We start from the raw sequence: 14,421 nt of genomic DNA, 5'->3' as shown, positions 1-14,421 counted from the left end.
AGGCTTTAATTACATGTTTAGTGACTTTATTTTAATTAATTTGTATTTGTAGAGCTCATTTCTGTTGTATTTGTTCCATAGCTCTTACGGTGATTTCCGGATCTTAATGGAAAAAAGGACAGTCTTAAATTTGTGTTCACAAAAAGGCTCAAGAATAAAAGATTTCTGAAACATCAGTACGCTTCACCATTGTCCGGCTCGGGTCAGCTACAAAGCAGTCCTTTCCAGAAATTAAGTCCAACAGTCCAACCTGTTTTTTCAAAACCTGACAACGCAAAAAGTGTCCTTATAATTGTCAATTTTTTATTTAACATTAATAAAGTTACAACTTTATAATACCCTTATATTGGTACCTCGTGAGAGAGTGGTATACTGTTCTAATATATTTTGTTTATATATGATGATCAAAATGCTGTTTCAATACATTTCAAGTGGATGCATTTCGCGATAATATTCTTGAATGTAAAGATGTTGAGACTAGTAGCATCAGCCCTTAAAATACACCATGTGTGACTTCTCTTTATATATATATATACTATATAATATCCTTGGGTAATTAAATCCCCACAATTGCCATAAACATGTACCAGGATGACTTGAGGAAAATACTAACGTAAATGTAACTATTACTTAAATATCAGAATGTTTCTATTCTTAAATGTGTAATTTGGCAAATGAAAAACATTACCTTTGACACACCTTTTAGCAGACACACTTAAATTCAAAAGACATTTCAGTCTATCAGTTCAGTTTTCCTCTTTTATTCAGTAATATAAAATAGTATAATGCAAAACATGTTTGTGTCTGGTTTACAAAAGACACCTTCAGACTCTATCTGCAGTAATGACGATCATCACAGCGCTTTTTTACACTATAAGGCAACATAGTAACACACAATCAGTACTGTATGTGCAGTAGCAGTATAAATTATCTTGAGGCTTTCAATAAAAACACTCACATGCGTCTCACAAGTATAGAGATCCAACAGTAAGCTATCAGTGCATTCTTACAATAGAATAAGAACAATCTCGTGGTCAGTAAAATCAGTTACTGTACACTTGTTTTGTCCAAGAAAAAAAATGTCTAGCTTCAAAGGCTGTTTAGTAGATGAGAATCCAGATATCCACCAATTAACATTTGAATGCAAACAATAAAAGAGAGTGAGAGCCCTCCGTCTGAACTCTTCAGAAAGACAATGAATGGCTTTGAGGCTGACTCAACACTGACAGTCTGGACACTTTAATGCACAAGGCAACACTGGGCTCAGGGGAAAACCTGTAAACTTCAAGTGTTTGAATGGGATCACGCTTCAAATGAACTGCAAGAAAAGAAACAAAGGTTGGTTAGTCGCGGCATCTATGTCAAGGAAACTGAGAGTGGTCACAACAGTATAAAGCACATCTTAAAAACATATGTATCATTTGTTAATAAACAATTTATTAGAGCTTCAAATGTCACATTTTGTATATATAAATCATCCGTTAGGAAATTAGGGTTCAGTTAAATTCCAGTATCATTTGCGTGAAATATTATTTTTTTCAATGTATAACACTTAGAATTCATTCATGAAGATGAGATCTGGCTTTAGAAAACTCTAAAGTAAACACTGCCACATGCAAGTGCCTATACAGTGGGATAAAATAGCACAGTCAGGATGAAGTTTCTCAAAGTTTTTTCCAAAGTCAGAATGTCTGCTGGATGTGATGTGAAACACAAGATAGACTGTCTTGCTCCTGAGATCATCACAAATATCCCGGGAGCACCTTGTGTCCCTACGTGTTAAAACTGTCAGTAATGGGTCACGTCATGGCCGATACCAGATCCACCTAATAAGATCAGTTTCCCCTCCAATACTGGGCCAGTGCATTCGCATAACATTTCAAAAGCGAAAGAGCAAGATTTCCTTCTTTTTTTTTACGCAACCGGCTGCCAACAACAATATAACCACATATTACTTGAGACCCACCTGAGTTCCTCTTTTAGTCTGTTGAGTTTATCAAAGAGTCTATCATTCTTGACCTGCATGGGAGCACTGGGCACAAACCAGGCTGCAACAAACTTGCATATGACAACAACGTGCTGCAAGCAGAGAGGAACATGTTAAGTGTGTTATCTCCCTTTCTATCTGTGAAAATGAGGGGTCATTAAAGATAACATTCACTGATTTTGTTATAACCAAGATCAACGATGATGAGAAACAGTTGGGAGGACATTGTGCGTGTTGCATTTGGTGCTACTGTACTAAAAACAACTGCTGAAAGAGATCAGTATAAGAACATGTGGTTGGTGGTTTCTTGTTTGGTCATGATTAAGATTTACCTCAAACAGGATGACAAAGGCAAAGCGCACAGCTAAAATTAACCAGTATTGTGGGGTAAAACTGTAGTCCTCATTGCTCCTGTAGTCTTTATACCTGTGAAGAAAAACAGAACATATTGTGGATGTTATCTCTCTGATCTCTCAATCACACAGAGCAGTTTCAGTGCTTTTGACTCAAATGATATGTTTGGACTTTGGTTTCTTCTGTCCTCATGATAACTTCTGACCTAATAACTCCTCAGCCATTGAAGACACATATGATTAAAGGGGAACACACCTGCAGGAAGTGACATTCAAGCCACCAGCAGTGACCATCTGACTGGCTGAAAACTCGTTGACTATGTTCTGGTCGTCCATTCGTGCAATTGAGAGAGTGTTGTTGATGTATCCAGCCATGCAGCTTGAAAAGAAGAAGAAGTTATTTACTGTAAAGTGGGTGTTGCAGATTACATGACAGAACATAAACATTTTCGAGGAGTATTTCTCACTCAACATCCGTCACTGTGCCGTTGGCACATGGGCCATAGCGGTAGCGGTACACCAATCGAGGGATGAAGTCTGAAGAGACACCGATGACCAGCCCGTTTGCAATGACCGCTAAGACACCAATAGCCTCCAACACGTCTATCCACACTCCTGAGGAAAGGAGACGCTGATGTGAGTGAGGAGAATTGTATCTCCAATATAAACAGGCAGACAGCATTTTAATTCTCAGTCAAAAGCCATGCTCACCGATATCGTTGGTTTTCTTGGGAACCAGTCTGCGCTCCAGAGCAACCATTTTAATGGCATCCAGGCGTATCTCAATGATATTATTAATGAGGGCTAGCAGAGGAGCGAGAGGAAACGCTGCCACAAAAATGGTGGTAAAGCTGAACTGGATCACTAAGGAGAAAGCAAGACATATATTATGTGTCAAAACCAGTCCAGCGTTTGTCTAGCGTCTACTGTTTTTGTTGTTGAAGCATTCAGCGGAGTACACACCCATCTCCAGGAACTCATGGAACAGGCTGAAGGAGTCCACATCATTGAGATGGTAGTTGCTGACCCAGTCTCGGAGCTTGCAGTTATCACACAGTTCAGCTCCTTGTTTAGTCTCCGATTCATCTTTCAGGTAGCAGTGTGCACATTTCCTCTGCAGCTTCTGGGTTCTTCGTCTCTTCAACCACCTGCAGAACCAGCTGATGCAACCACGGGACAGCTTTCAAAACACCGGTCACGATGTGAGTAAAGTGGATGTAACTGTTAAAGAGTATTTATCCACACATCTGATTTATACTCACGGCCCAGTGAACTCAAAGACATTGCTAATGGTTTGCTTGAGTACCATTATGATGGCCATTTGGATGAACAGATCTGTGAGACATCCACTGGGATGACACTGCACAAGGGAGAGTAATACTGTTTGAAATGCAATCAGATACAATATTTGTAAGGTAAAACAGCAATTTATTAATAAAAAATGGACATTCAGTGTTGCTAAATTAGACGCATGTTTATGTCACACACCTCTTCTAGCCTCCATTTCCCTGAAATGCGGACGTAACCACCAGGATGGCCATTTATCCTGTCACGAGTGTCACACAAAAACACGTTATTAGTCGGGTTGGGACACTGGGTGTTAATAATTAAGGACAATTAGTTTCTTTCATTTGGACTTTAATTAACGTGTCCTTTAGGTTTCGACAATGTGTTCTATGGGTTTGGAATCTGAGTCTAGAGCGGAACATTTTTATACCGATATACATTCCAAATGTGAATATTGAATTATCGGCTGGTCCACTTGTTCTTACCTGCCGAGAAAAAAGGCCACGTAGAAGAGGGAGGAGAAATAGGTGAAGAACTGGAAGGTGAACATCTTGACAGTGAAGCTTTTCTCTGTGGCAGCAAATGATCTGGTTTTCTCTTGTGAAGACAGACTGCATGTCAGTTTTTATGCAGTTCACTATTTGATCAATGGATGGCACAATCTCACACACTTGAGACTACAACAGAATTTAAATATGACGTTGATTACATCGTTACCCCTATATATGTTCGGAGTTACGTGTTGGTGCACAGAATATGAAGATTCAATTTTGAGTGTTCCAGACTAAAGATTGTTTTAATCTACTATTTCTACAGGCAGCTAGTATAAACTGTAACTAACACATCACAGCTGAACGAGACTGGCTCACTGATGACAGGTAACGCACAGGTGCAATCAAGGACCTCATGATGGCTGCATTCTAATTAGTTGAGACAGTTTCAGGGCCCTGATATAAGGCATGCTGCCTCACTGACATCATAACTTAATGTTAAATCACACCTGTGCTTTACCTGCCATGACAAGTCAAAAGTATCTGATGGGAAACAGGTCTATTAAAGGAAGAGTGTGTAGCATTTTGGGGGTTCTAGACAGGTCACATCTTTTTTGATTAAGACTCTTTAAATTGAAGGCATGTCTACTCGAGTAATGATGGGTAGTTTTTAGAGGCCTGAAGAGATACAGCTCTCTTGTCTTAAACATTGAAATAGCAAACATATGATGTTTCACCCTCTCTTGTTATTCAACTTGCAAACCTTCAGACTCATCTTATAACCGTTTGGGGTTCTGACTTAGCTCGACATGACAAAACCAGAAGATTTTATTGTATTCTACCTCTCCGCCCTAGACTCTCTCTCCTCTAATGTTTTAAAGCAGTTTTCTTCTTGTCACGTCTCACCTTCCTTCTAGTTTCCTCTCAGAGAGTTTTGTTCCACTGAATATCACCTGACCTATCACGTTTCTTTACAGCTGACACTTATTTCGGTGTACATCGTGGCCCATTTCATGTAATGAAGGCATTGTGCTTGGCTGCTATGTATCTATAAACCTGTCCTTAGAATTTGTTAAGGTTTCCCCTGACGTTCTATTTAACAAAAGAATACAGATTTGTCAGTAATCTTTCCAAGAAGATTGGGATAAAGTATGCATGGTCTGTGAGCGGACATTGAATTTGGGCAACTGTAGTTGCTGTCGTGTTCCAGACATTACTTGTTATCTGTCTGTTATCTGTGTGTGACCTGCTTCCTTTCAGATTACCTGCCTTCCTGCTTCAGCCCCCCTGCATTTGATCTCACTACCCACCACACCGACAACTGTAAACCTGACAAACTAACAATTAATTCTGCCTGGAAACTAGGAAATGAAAAAATAAATATACCCATAAGTAAACATACCTATTTCACAGAGCTTCATGGCAACAATCCTGTTGATCTGCAAAGACGAAGACATTGTCATACTCGCGGAGAATACCACCAAAAGGAGACCGAGATGCACATTTTGAGACCTGCGTACCCGTGTCATGACAGTGATGATGAGGTAATGGAGGACGGCCCCCAGCATCATCGCTCCGCTGTTGGAGTGGGTGCTCAGGAACTCCCATGATCCCTCGGCCAAGAGCACTGCTGCGATCACCCTGAACACCACCAAAGCGTGTGTCAGGCCAATGATCACCAATATCTGTGGAAACACCAAAAAAACACTCACTTGTATCACTACACTTGTGAGGGCCTCCATTAACTATGAAAACACAAATACCCTCAACTACTTATCATGCCTGAACCGTATCAAACTTAAACCGGATTCTTATTTCAACCTGAGATCTAAAGATGTACAAGGTATTTAAAGGTGCAATACATATGGAATTCAGAGCAATAACATTGCTGCAAACAACTGTTTGCTCTGTAAATATATAGTGAGGTAATGTCTCCCTAAGCAGAACATGAAGTCACTCTCCCTCTGAGTGTGTGGTTATCTGCCATCGCCATGTTGAGAGTCGTTGAGAGGCAATCAAAATGCACTTAATATCACAAATAGCACTTTTAAAGAACATGCATGAAGAGGGATATAGGACAAGTCACCCACCATAGCTGTGACACAGATCAATACCAGAATGCTGCGGAGATAGGAGTGCTTGTATTCTTTTGGTTCACAGTTAACGTCGTTCACAATTTCAAGTATCAGTTCCTCCTACAGTTAAATAGAAACATATGCAGTTATAGTTCCAGTGAGCACTGACCAGGTATTACATTATTACTGTAATGTCATGTATACATCTGATCCTACCTCCTCCTCACACCAATCTGACACTTTCCATTCGCACACATAGGAAGCCCGATGTCTCTTCCAGAACTCCAAAAACAGTGTTGCTGTGAAAATCAAGGATTTGTATGAGTCCATAAAACCTACTAGAACAACAATATGAAATATGAATGACAACAGCGATCCACTGTGGTGGTAATACCCTTTGCCACTTTTGTGACGATTGATATAAGTTTTACATTCATCTTTCTCTCAATGTGGGAAAATATCCATCTCTTTATTAAGGTTTAACATCTGATGACATTTGTTTTTTGCTTTTGCCATGTACGTACATATTTGCGTTTGGTAATAGCATACTGACACAGGGCTTTGTCACACAAAGACATTAACAGTATTACTTTTTGCAGTGGCTGTTCTAGTTAACTGTACTCTCCCCACAGTTGTGCTACTACATTTAATTTTGCCCGAACTCTTATTTTTTACAACGGATACCAATTTGACGTGAGAAGAGGACTGTTAGCATTTAAAAATCCACAAAAAACAGAAAAGCTGAATAAGTCATTGATATGTTCTTATAGATGGCTGCTTGACCACCCCCACGGCCAGATGGCCTGGGCTGATTACGATGTGAGAAGCCAGGACGAGTAGGTCCTCTCGGTGATGCGGCATCTCTTTGGCAGTGCATATCTCAGTGATCATAAAACATCCAGGCAGTTGGATAACATAAATGAGAGGCAGATAAAAGACTTTGTACCAGTTGTCCTTTAAAGGCAAATGTGTTCAGGCATTGGGAAAAACAGCATTGGAGAAGAGTTAAGCATCCTGATTTGTAATAATCTTTTATTAAATCTGGTTGGGTTTTAATGGCTATAAAGCAAAATGTAATCTGCAGAAAGTATGGTTGTAATATGTCTCACTAGTCTATCTTAAACAGGGAACTAAATATCGCTATGAACACAGGAATAATTATATCATATAGACACACACAACTCACCCCACACTGCCATGAACATTGCAAAGAGCACTGTGCCATTATTATCAAACAGCAGGCTCACCTGTAGGTAAACCAGGAGACCATCAGTGAGCACAAAGAGACAAATATTCTGCCGTCCAATGTAAAGGCACTGATGTACCTTGGCGTATGTGCAGGTGTCGGAGAGCTTCCACACTTTGCAAATATTGTCACAAAGGGGACACATGACCGTGTCAGCCTCACAAACCTCCTTTCTGCAACACAATGAGCACTCTCTTTATGGCAGTGTAAATGCCGGTCTATGATGACACAGATACTGTGGAGCTGTGGACAAACTTACATGAGGGGTGAGCTGTTGAAGAAGGCAAGGCCATAAAGAAAGACAATGACCCCGATGAGAGCAGGCGGGATGAGCAGATATGTGTACCAGCCCAACCAGAGGTAGTACAAGGCCACCTTCTCCCCAAAGTAGTTCCTGACATGAGAACACACAGCACACAGCCGGAGAAAATGACAAAACGCATGTATACTGTACAAAATATACTTTATAATATGTCTATAACATGTGTCATACACATAATGGACTCATCATGCTGTTTTGAGGCGTACATTTAAGAACAGAATGTGGTACTAAACCAACATTTCCAATATTGATACTGTCAAAGTATAATATTGATAAAGTCTGTAAGAAATGGCCTTTAATAACACATAAAAAGACATAAACATAAAGTCTTTAATTCATAAGGGTGTGTTTAAGCCTCTTGTCGCTTAAACTAGTTCAACACATGAGGACAACAAGTACTCGACTGATAGTGATGCTGTACAGTGTATCTTGTCACTTGGTTGCTAAAATCACACCGCTACCATGTTGACATGAAGCTTACACAAATCCAATTACGTTATTTCACTTAAAAGCAGAGGCGTGATGTTTGCTTAGTGTTCCGCTGTTTGGATTCAAGTGAATCCAAAGACAAGCGCTCTCATCCGTACCAGCATTAAGTGCTGTATATGACATTAAACAATGAGTCCAAACAATGCCTGCTTCATGCGTGGGTGGCGACATGTTTGCTTGTTGTCTTGTTGTCGGGGGATGACATGGAAAATAATAATACTGCAATAAACTGCAACTGTAAAAATCAAGCAGGAAAATGAATAGGCTGTTGTGTTGCAGTCCAAACCTGACAGCAGTGATGGGTTGCCCTTGGAGACAGGCTGTCCATCGTGCCCAGCTCTCCTTCAGCTCTCTCTGTTTCTTTTTCTGAAATCACCAACATGAAGGAGAGCTTTGTGCACGTTGGTGATCACAACATACAGTCAAACTGAATTCAGAAGCTGACCAATGCAAAAATACAATCTACTGATTTTACCGGCTTATACTGTACGTGCAATTAAAAAAACGTCCACGATTCATATTTTGAATAAGCTTCAGAAATGCCTTTACATTTGAATTTCCTAGACATTTAATCTAAATGTCTTCACCTCCCACAGTGTTGAGGTAAACACACGAGTGCATTCTATTGCTTACATGTGCACACACTGTTTGCATCAATGTATGTTCACACACATGCCTACATACTCCAGCCCAAATGAGTCACTGCATTAGTATCTCTCCCATAGCGTCTGTGTGAACAAATACTTTCCTGGCAGGGATGTATTGTTTTGGAAAGTTCCTGCCAAGTTTTACTACGTAATTTTAGATGCTCTTTGTGAAAAGTAAAACACCTTAGCGGCCACGTGAAGGGAAGATATTTAACAGTAAGAAAATAGTGTGACTATCTTCAGCAGGAGGATACTGGTTTACTCGTATCATTGTGATATCATTCTGACCTTATGAAATGGATGATTCAGTCTTCTGTTTTCATTTTTTATTCATACAATATGTTTAATCTGCAGATCATATCCCAAACCTGGTAATTACACAATTATCGGGACCTATATGGTGACTATATTGCAATTTGTCATCGTGATAAATCATAGGTGCCGTACAAGAACAGGGCTTATACTGTATGTCAGGATTTTTACCTCATGCAAGCAGAATCTTGCCTCAAAAACCTTCATTTTCATAAGATCCCGCAAACCCTCTGGGAAGAACAACAACAGGTGAGTGAATGACATGAAAGATGAGGTGTTCGGTCACCTCTGGAGATTGTAAATACGGTTATTCTTTCTCACCTCCTGAACTTATATGGGTGTGATTCAAAATGAAGTGGACAATCCTTATCCTGAAACAAGGACGAGTGTCACTTATAAAGCTCAATTTTCAGCAAGAGACAGTAAAATCCTATTTAAGTCACATTTTCTATGGAGTCAATATGGAAAGAAATATGAAATAAGATCACAAGGAGCACATAAACAATCACAGATGCTTTAATTTGCATTTGTGATCGTTTAAAATGACAAAAAATAGCTACTGTAGGCAGCATGTTTTACCTGGTGCTGAGTGGTACGATGTTCTGATCCGAGCTCCAGTTACAAGCATCAGACACTTTGAGCAGATACCTGTACTTCTCAAAGATTTCTTTCGGTGCTTGAATCCCATAGAAGACGAGATCATCATCTATGATTTTCTAAATAGGATGAATAAAGACCAGATAAATGAAAGAATCGTGTAGCCTTTCCAACAGTAGAGAAACCTTTTGTTTTGTTTTTGATTAAAGACTTACGGTAACTTTCAAGTTCTTTTTTTTCAGTTCTTCGATGTATTCAGTTTGCTTCTTGAAAACCTCTTTCTCCTGGTTCTCAATTGTTTTGGCAACCAGGACGTAGTCATATGATAGAGGCGTGTGCTGAGTGGCAATAGTCATATGGCAAAGTCAGACGTTCAGAAATGATATGGATAAATCTTAATCTGGGAATGAGGTAGCTGGAACTAGTTAGCTTGTTATTAAAGGCGACACATTCAAATCTTACCACGGGTGGGAGTTGTGACTGGTCATTGCCATTCTCTTTTACCACTCCCATCAATTCCAGTAGTTCAATACTGGGCTATACAACAAAAATGAGAAAGATAATACAAGTCATTCACAAAGTTATGTTAATTTCCTCATTTCACTGGTATAAAAAAATATACATTTGTGTTTACCTATAGTGCTATAAATCAGTCTAGATTGTTTTGGTGTTTGCGTAGTTTTGGCGATAACAGCCGTAGAAGCGTCTGCCTTCTCATGAATATAATGGGGCTGTATTGCACTTCGCTTGTTGCACTCAAAGCTCAAAACTCAACAGCAATGTTTCTTCATAAATCATGACCCGGTATTAAAGATAATACACAGACCTTTGTGAGTTCTTCAAATGTATTGTTGGCACTTCAACCACCGCAAGCCAAGTGCCACGTAAGGCCAATATCTCCAAAACTAGGAAACTCACACCAAAACAATCTCAATTGATAAATAGCACTACAGGTCAAATATAACAATACACTGTCCCTTTAATAATAAAATCAATCTTGTGAATATGCAGAAAGGTGATCCACAACATAGTCCTGTTTAACAATGACGTGAGGATGTGTCAGTGTCAGGGAATGCCACCGTAGTGATACTGATTCACCTGCAGTGACTGTCAGAGAAGTCGATTACTTTAACTGATCCAGGCTATGCACTTACACTGCCAGCACAGAGAAGGTGTGGCAGACCTTGACGTACAATCTGAACAGCATGATACCGGTGGAAGCACATATACATCCCATTCAACCCTGAACATGTCTTGGTGTATGCAAAGGCCTTGTCCAATATTTAGTCTGACAAGTGCAGGACTGATAGTCGCGTTATAAGCAGCGGGCCTATGTTCAACATGGCATAATGTTAGAGTAGCAGCTGGTCTCAGAACAGCTTCATTCTGAATCGGTATAATCCATGTGTAATGTGTGAATATATAAGATCACCCACCTGCCTCCTGTGGACAGGCATGATGAGAAGGTGCTGAATGCAGATGCGAGTTCCAGGATAGAAAAAAGAGAAGAAGCTTCAGTCACCATCCAAAGATCCCAGAGGCTCTCTGTCCGCTCGCCGATATGCCCGGCTATAAAATGACATGATTGCACTTGAACAGGCAGCAGGCAACTTCCGTACTTTCTCTAGGAACAAACGTGGTGTTTGTCTTACTAGCTAAGGAATGTAAAAGCGACTCTACCTGTTGCTGATGTCACAGCGTCAATCTGTATCGCCTCCAACCTCGTTCTCTCAGTTGAGTCCGTACAGCGGTGCGTTCAATGGACACGCGAACAACAGGGGTCTGCTGTGTGTTCCAGCCGCTCCGGGCACACAGAGATACTCTCGACACGGTTAGTCAGGTGCAATGGAATGGAATATGTCTCTTGCCTCCTTCTGACTGATAAGAATTAGCATGCATCCACCACGAGGTGGCGGCAGCGGCTTCAACAGCCTGTAAATCACAGCTGGCTGGGACTGACAGTCAGCACTGACTGTGACATTTGTTTAAAAGACATCAGCGCCTCACCTCGACACTTTGAGTCACGACATTAAGACATTAAAAGCCTCTTCGAGGTCCATAATGAAGGCTGAGTGGGTCCAAACTCATAGCAGAATAGGCTATTAGGCCCTGATCAACAAACCAACTTCAAAACAAACAAAATAAATCATTGTGACTATTCAAACTTAAATTCAACATACTGTATGTATTAGTGTTTTATAAAAATATGATATTGGCAATGTTGAACTAGTTAAACAGCAAATAAGCAACCCCAATCTAAATTGATAGAAGTAGGCCTATCTTACTATACATGTTCAAAATAAACTGGCCTTATTATGCTGGGCAAAGAGAAAAAAAATTAATCGATTAATCGCATGATTTTTTCTGTGATTAACAGCGATTAATTGCATTATGCGCAAAATTCAAGAATGAATTAAGTATTACACACTTTTATTTTAAAGTAATGTTGTGAACAGGTCTACCAACAAAAAAAACACACAGCTGGAATTGAATGCAGGGGACTTTTAGTCTGTACCCTACACCGGTACCTCTCCTTCACACCCTGGGGGTGAAGCAGCCGGCGGCTGAAGGAGCTGTACAGACCTGCCAGAGTGTCCTGCATGGGGTGGGAGGTGTTGTTCATCAGGGATGATAACTTAGCCATCATCCTCCTGTCTCCCACCACCTCCACCGTATCCAGTGGACACCACTGCTGGCCTTCTCAAGTTAGTTTAGTCTCTTCTTGTCAGCTGTCGAGATGCTGCTGCTCCAGAAGACCACTCCATAGAAGATGGCTGATGCCACCACTGAGTCAAAGAAGGTCTCCAAAAGACCTCAGTCTCCTCAGATAGAGTCTGCTCTGTCCCTTTTTTATAGAGTGCATGTGTTACAGTAGTTTTCCTATTTGCTGCATCAGCTTTACCTCTACTACATAACTACATATTTCCCTTTTTTGACAACAAACAACACGTCCACATTTAGAGGAAGTACCAAAACAAAAGTCATAAAACAATAATAGTTAATCATTGAAAAATGATTGAGACCTTGCTATGGGGGAAAGTAACTATACTGTACTTGATCATTTACATTTTATACACTATATGGCCCTCTTATTGCAGTATAGTACGACATATGTGACCAACCTATTAAACAATGATGCAGTGTGACAGATTAACTAACCAACAAGTAAAACTATCAAACTTTACTCCACATTAACCACCTCATTTCGCTGCGCTGAATAGAAATCCTGTAATGTAATGTAAATATCATTACGCTTTTGAAAGGTACATTATCTGAATGGATACTTTTCATACTTAAAGTATATTTAATTTGGACTATTTTTTTCTACATTCCTGTCTTTTGGTTTGAATAGCTGTAGGCCAACATGTCCATATTTGTTCAATCTTTATCTGCTTTAAATGATCATGACACTACAAGCTTGCATGTGTGTTGTTATTGTTTTGTATATTTATACATGCGATTCCTATCGCACAGTCTTGTGGACCTATTTTTGTTTCCCATCCTTTTCTCTTTTTGTAAAAAGAAAAACTAACATGTCAAACGGGTGGCCCTCTGTGCCTTGTTATTAAAGATGAGTTTCTCCATTAGTTTTGGAAACCTTGAAAAGCAGCGCACACCCAGGAAAACCCACAGGAGGAGGAAGAGAGGCGATGTGAGGCTCAAGAAAAAGTGGTTGCGAAAATAAGCAGCTGTATTTCTGTACAGGCGGCTACACCCCGCAGAGGAGCACGCCATAATTACAGCAGCAGGGCGGTGCGAACCACTTGAAGGGCGACATAGGGGGCCTCTACCCGGTTGACCTGGGTGGAAGTACAGGGTAGAGAGGTGTCAGGGAGGAGCCAGAAGAAGAGGCGGGACCCTTCCCTGAACTCCCTGGTAGAGAAGAAACAAACTGATGAGGTGAACGACTGGGGATAAGCTAAACAAAACGGAACAAAACACAAAACCAAACATCCGCGTGATTGCTGACAGATTTAATATAGAGTTCACAGTCCTAGAAAGTGCTCCTCGGACAAAAATATAACATGTTTGTTGTGTTTTATTTCCCTGGGACTTTTGATGACAGCCAAACACACTGGGTTCACACTCCAACTACAATGAGAATATCACTTTCTTTTTAGCGATTTGAGCATCTTATCTGGTGAAAAACGAAGAACAACGCTATGATATTTAATATGAAACAGTTTTGGAAAGGCATGAGTTGATACGCCTATATGTGGTTGTTTGTGAAGGAGTTCCTGGAAGCTCTAACTCTGCTTATTTTGCCAAACAAATCTACTTAATACCTAAGCAAATGCATTATCTAAGGGAATCCAGAGACAGCAGCTCTACCTGAGAAACACCAATCCATGTGACCATTTGTTAAAATGCAGGATCGTTTGCATATCAACAAATTATGTGATTTGTTGTAACCCTAACCTGCTGCTTGGTCGTTTGTTTCATTCAGTGTTTCACTTTCCACTTTTTCAACCACCACGTGACAAAAACAGTATCAAACAGTGTCAAAAAGATAACCCAGAGTCTAGTCCACTTGTTTTATTGCATCTCCTTTAATTTATTTAATTGACAGGTCATCATTGACGACGGGAACGACACTCGGAACGTTCAAAATGAA

The 14,421-nt window shown here is 40.2% G+C and overlaps 1 protein-coding gene across 1 annotated transcript; it reads right to left on the bottom strand.

Annotated features, from left to right (window-relative positions):
- Positions 1 to 761: 761 nt before the first annotated feature.
- Positions 762 to 11,598, bottom strand: LOC117732464 (anoctamin-9). The gene is given in 26 exon segments (XM_034535421.1): positions 762 to 1,318; positions 1,967 to 2,079; positions 2,320 to 2,413; positions 2,597 to 2,719; positions 2,808 to 2,955; positions 3,052 to 3,204; positions 3,304 to 3,500; positions 3,603 to 3,700; positions 3,829 to 3,886; positions 4,113 to 4,224; positions 5,521 to 5,557; positions 5,639 to 5,803; positions 6,209 to 6,313; positions 6,410 to 6,492; positions 7,380 to 7,440; positions 7,519 to 7,612; positions 7,699 to 7,833; positions 8,537 to 8,616; positions 9,381 to 9,439; positions 9,531 to 9,580; positions 9,789 to 9,925; positions 10,022 to 10,144; positions 10,269 to 10,343; positions 11,243 to 11,272; positions 11,275 to 11,375; positions 11,487 to 11,598. Coding segments are annotated over 25 exon segments (2,403 nt in total). The 5' UTR covers positions 11,332 to 11,375; positions 11,487 to 11,598; the 3' UTR covers positions 762 to 1,302.
- Between the last annotated feature and the right edge of the window lie 2,823 nt (positions 11,599 to 14,421).

The sequence above is a fragment of the Cyclopterus lumpus genome, chromosome 6, assembly GCF_009769545.1.
Source record: "Cyclopterus lumpus isolate fCycLum1 chromosome 6, fCycLum1.pri, whole genome shotgun sequence".
Classification (NCBI taxonomy): Eukaryota; Metazoa; Chordata; class Actinopteri; order Perciformes; family Cyclopteridae; genus Cyclopterus; species Cyclopterus lumpus.
The sequence above is the reverse complement of the archived record's forward strand: the minus strand, read 5'-3'. Positions and strand labels throughout refer to the sequence as shown.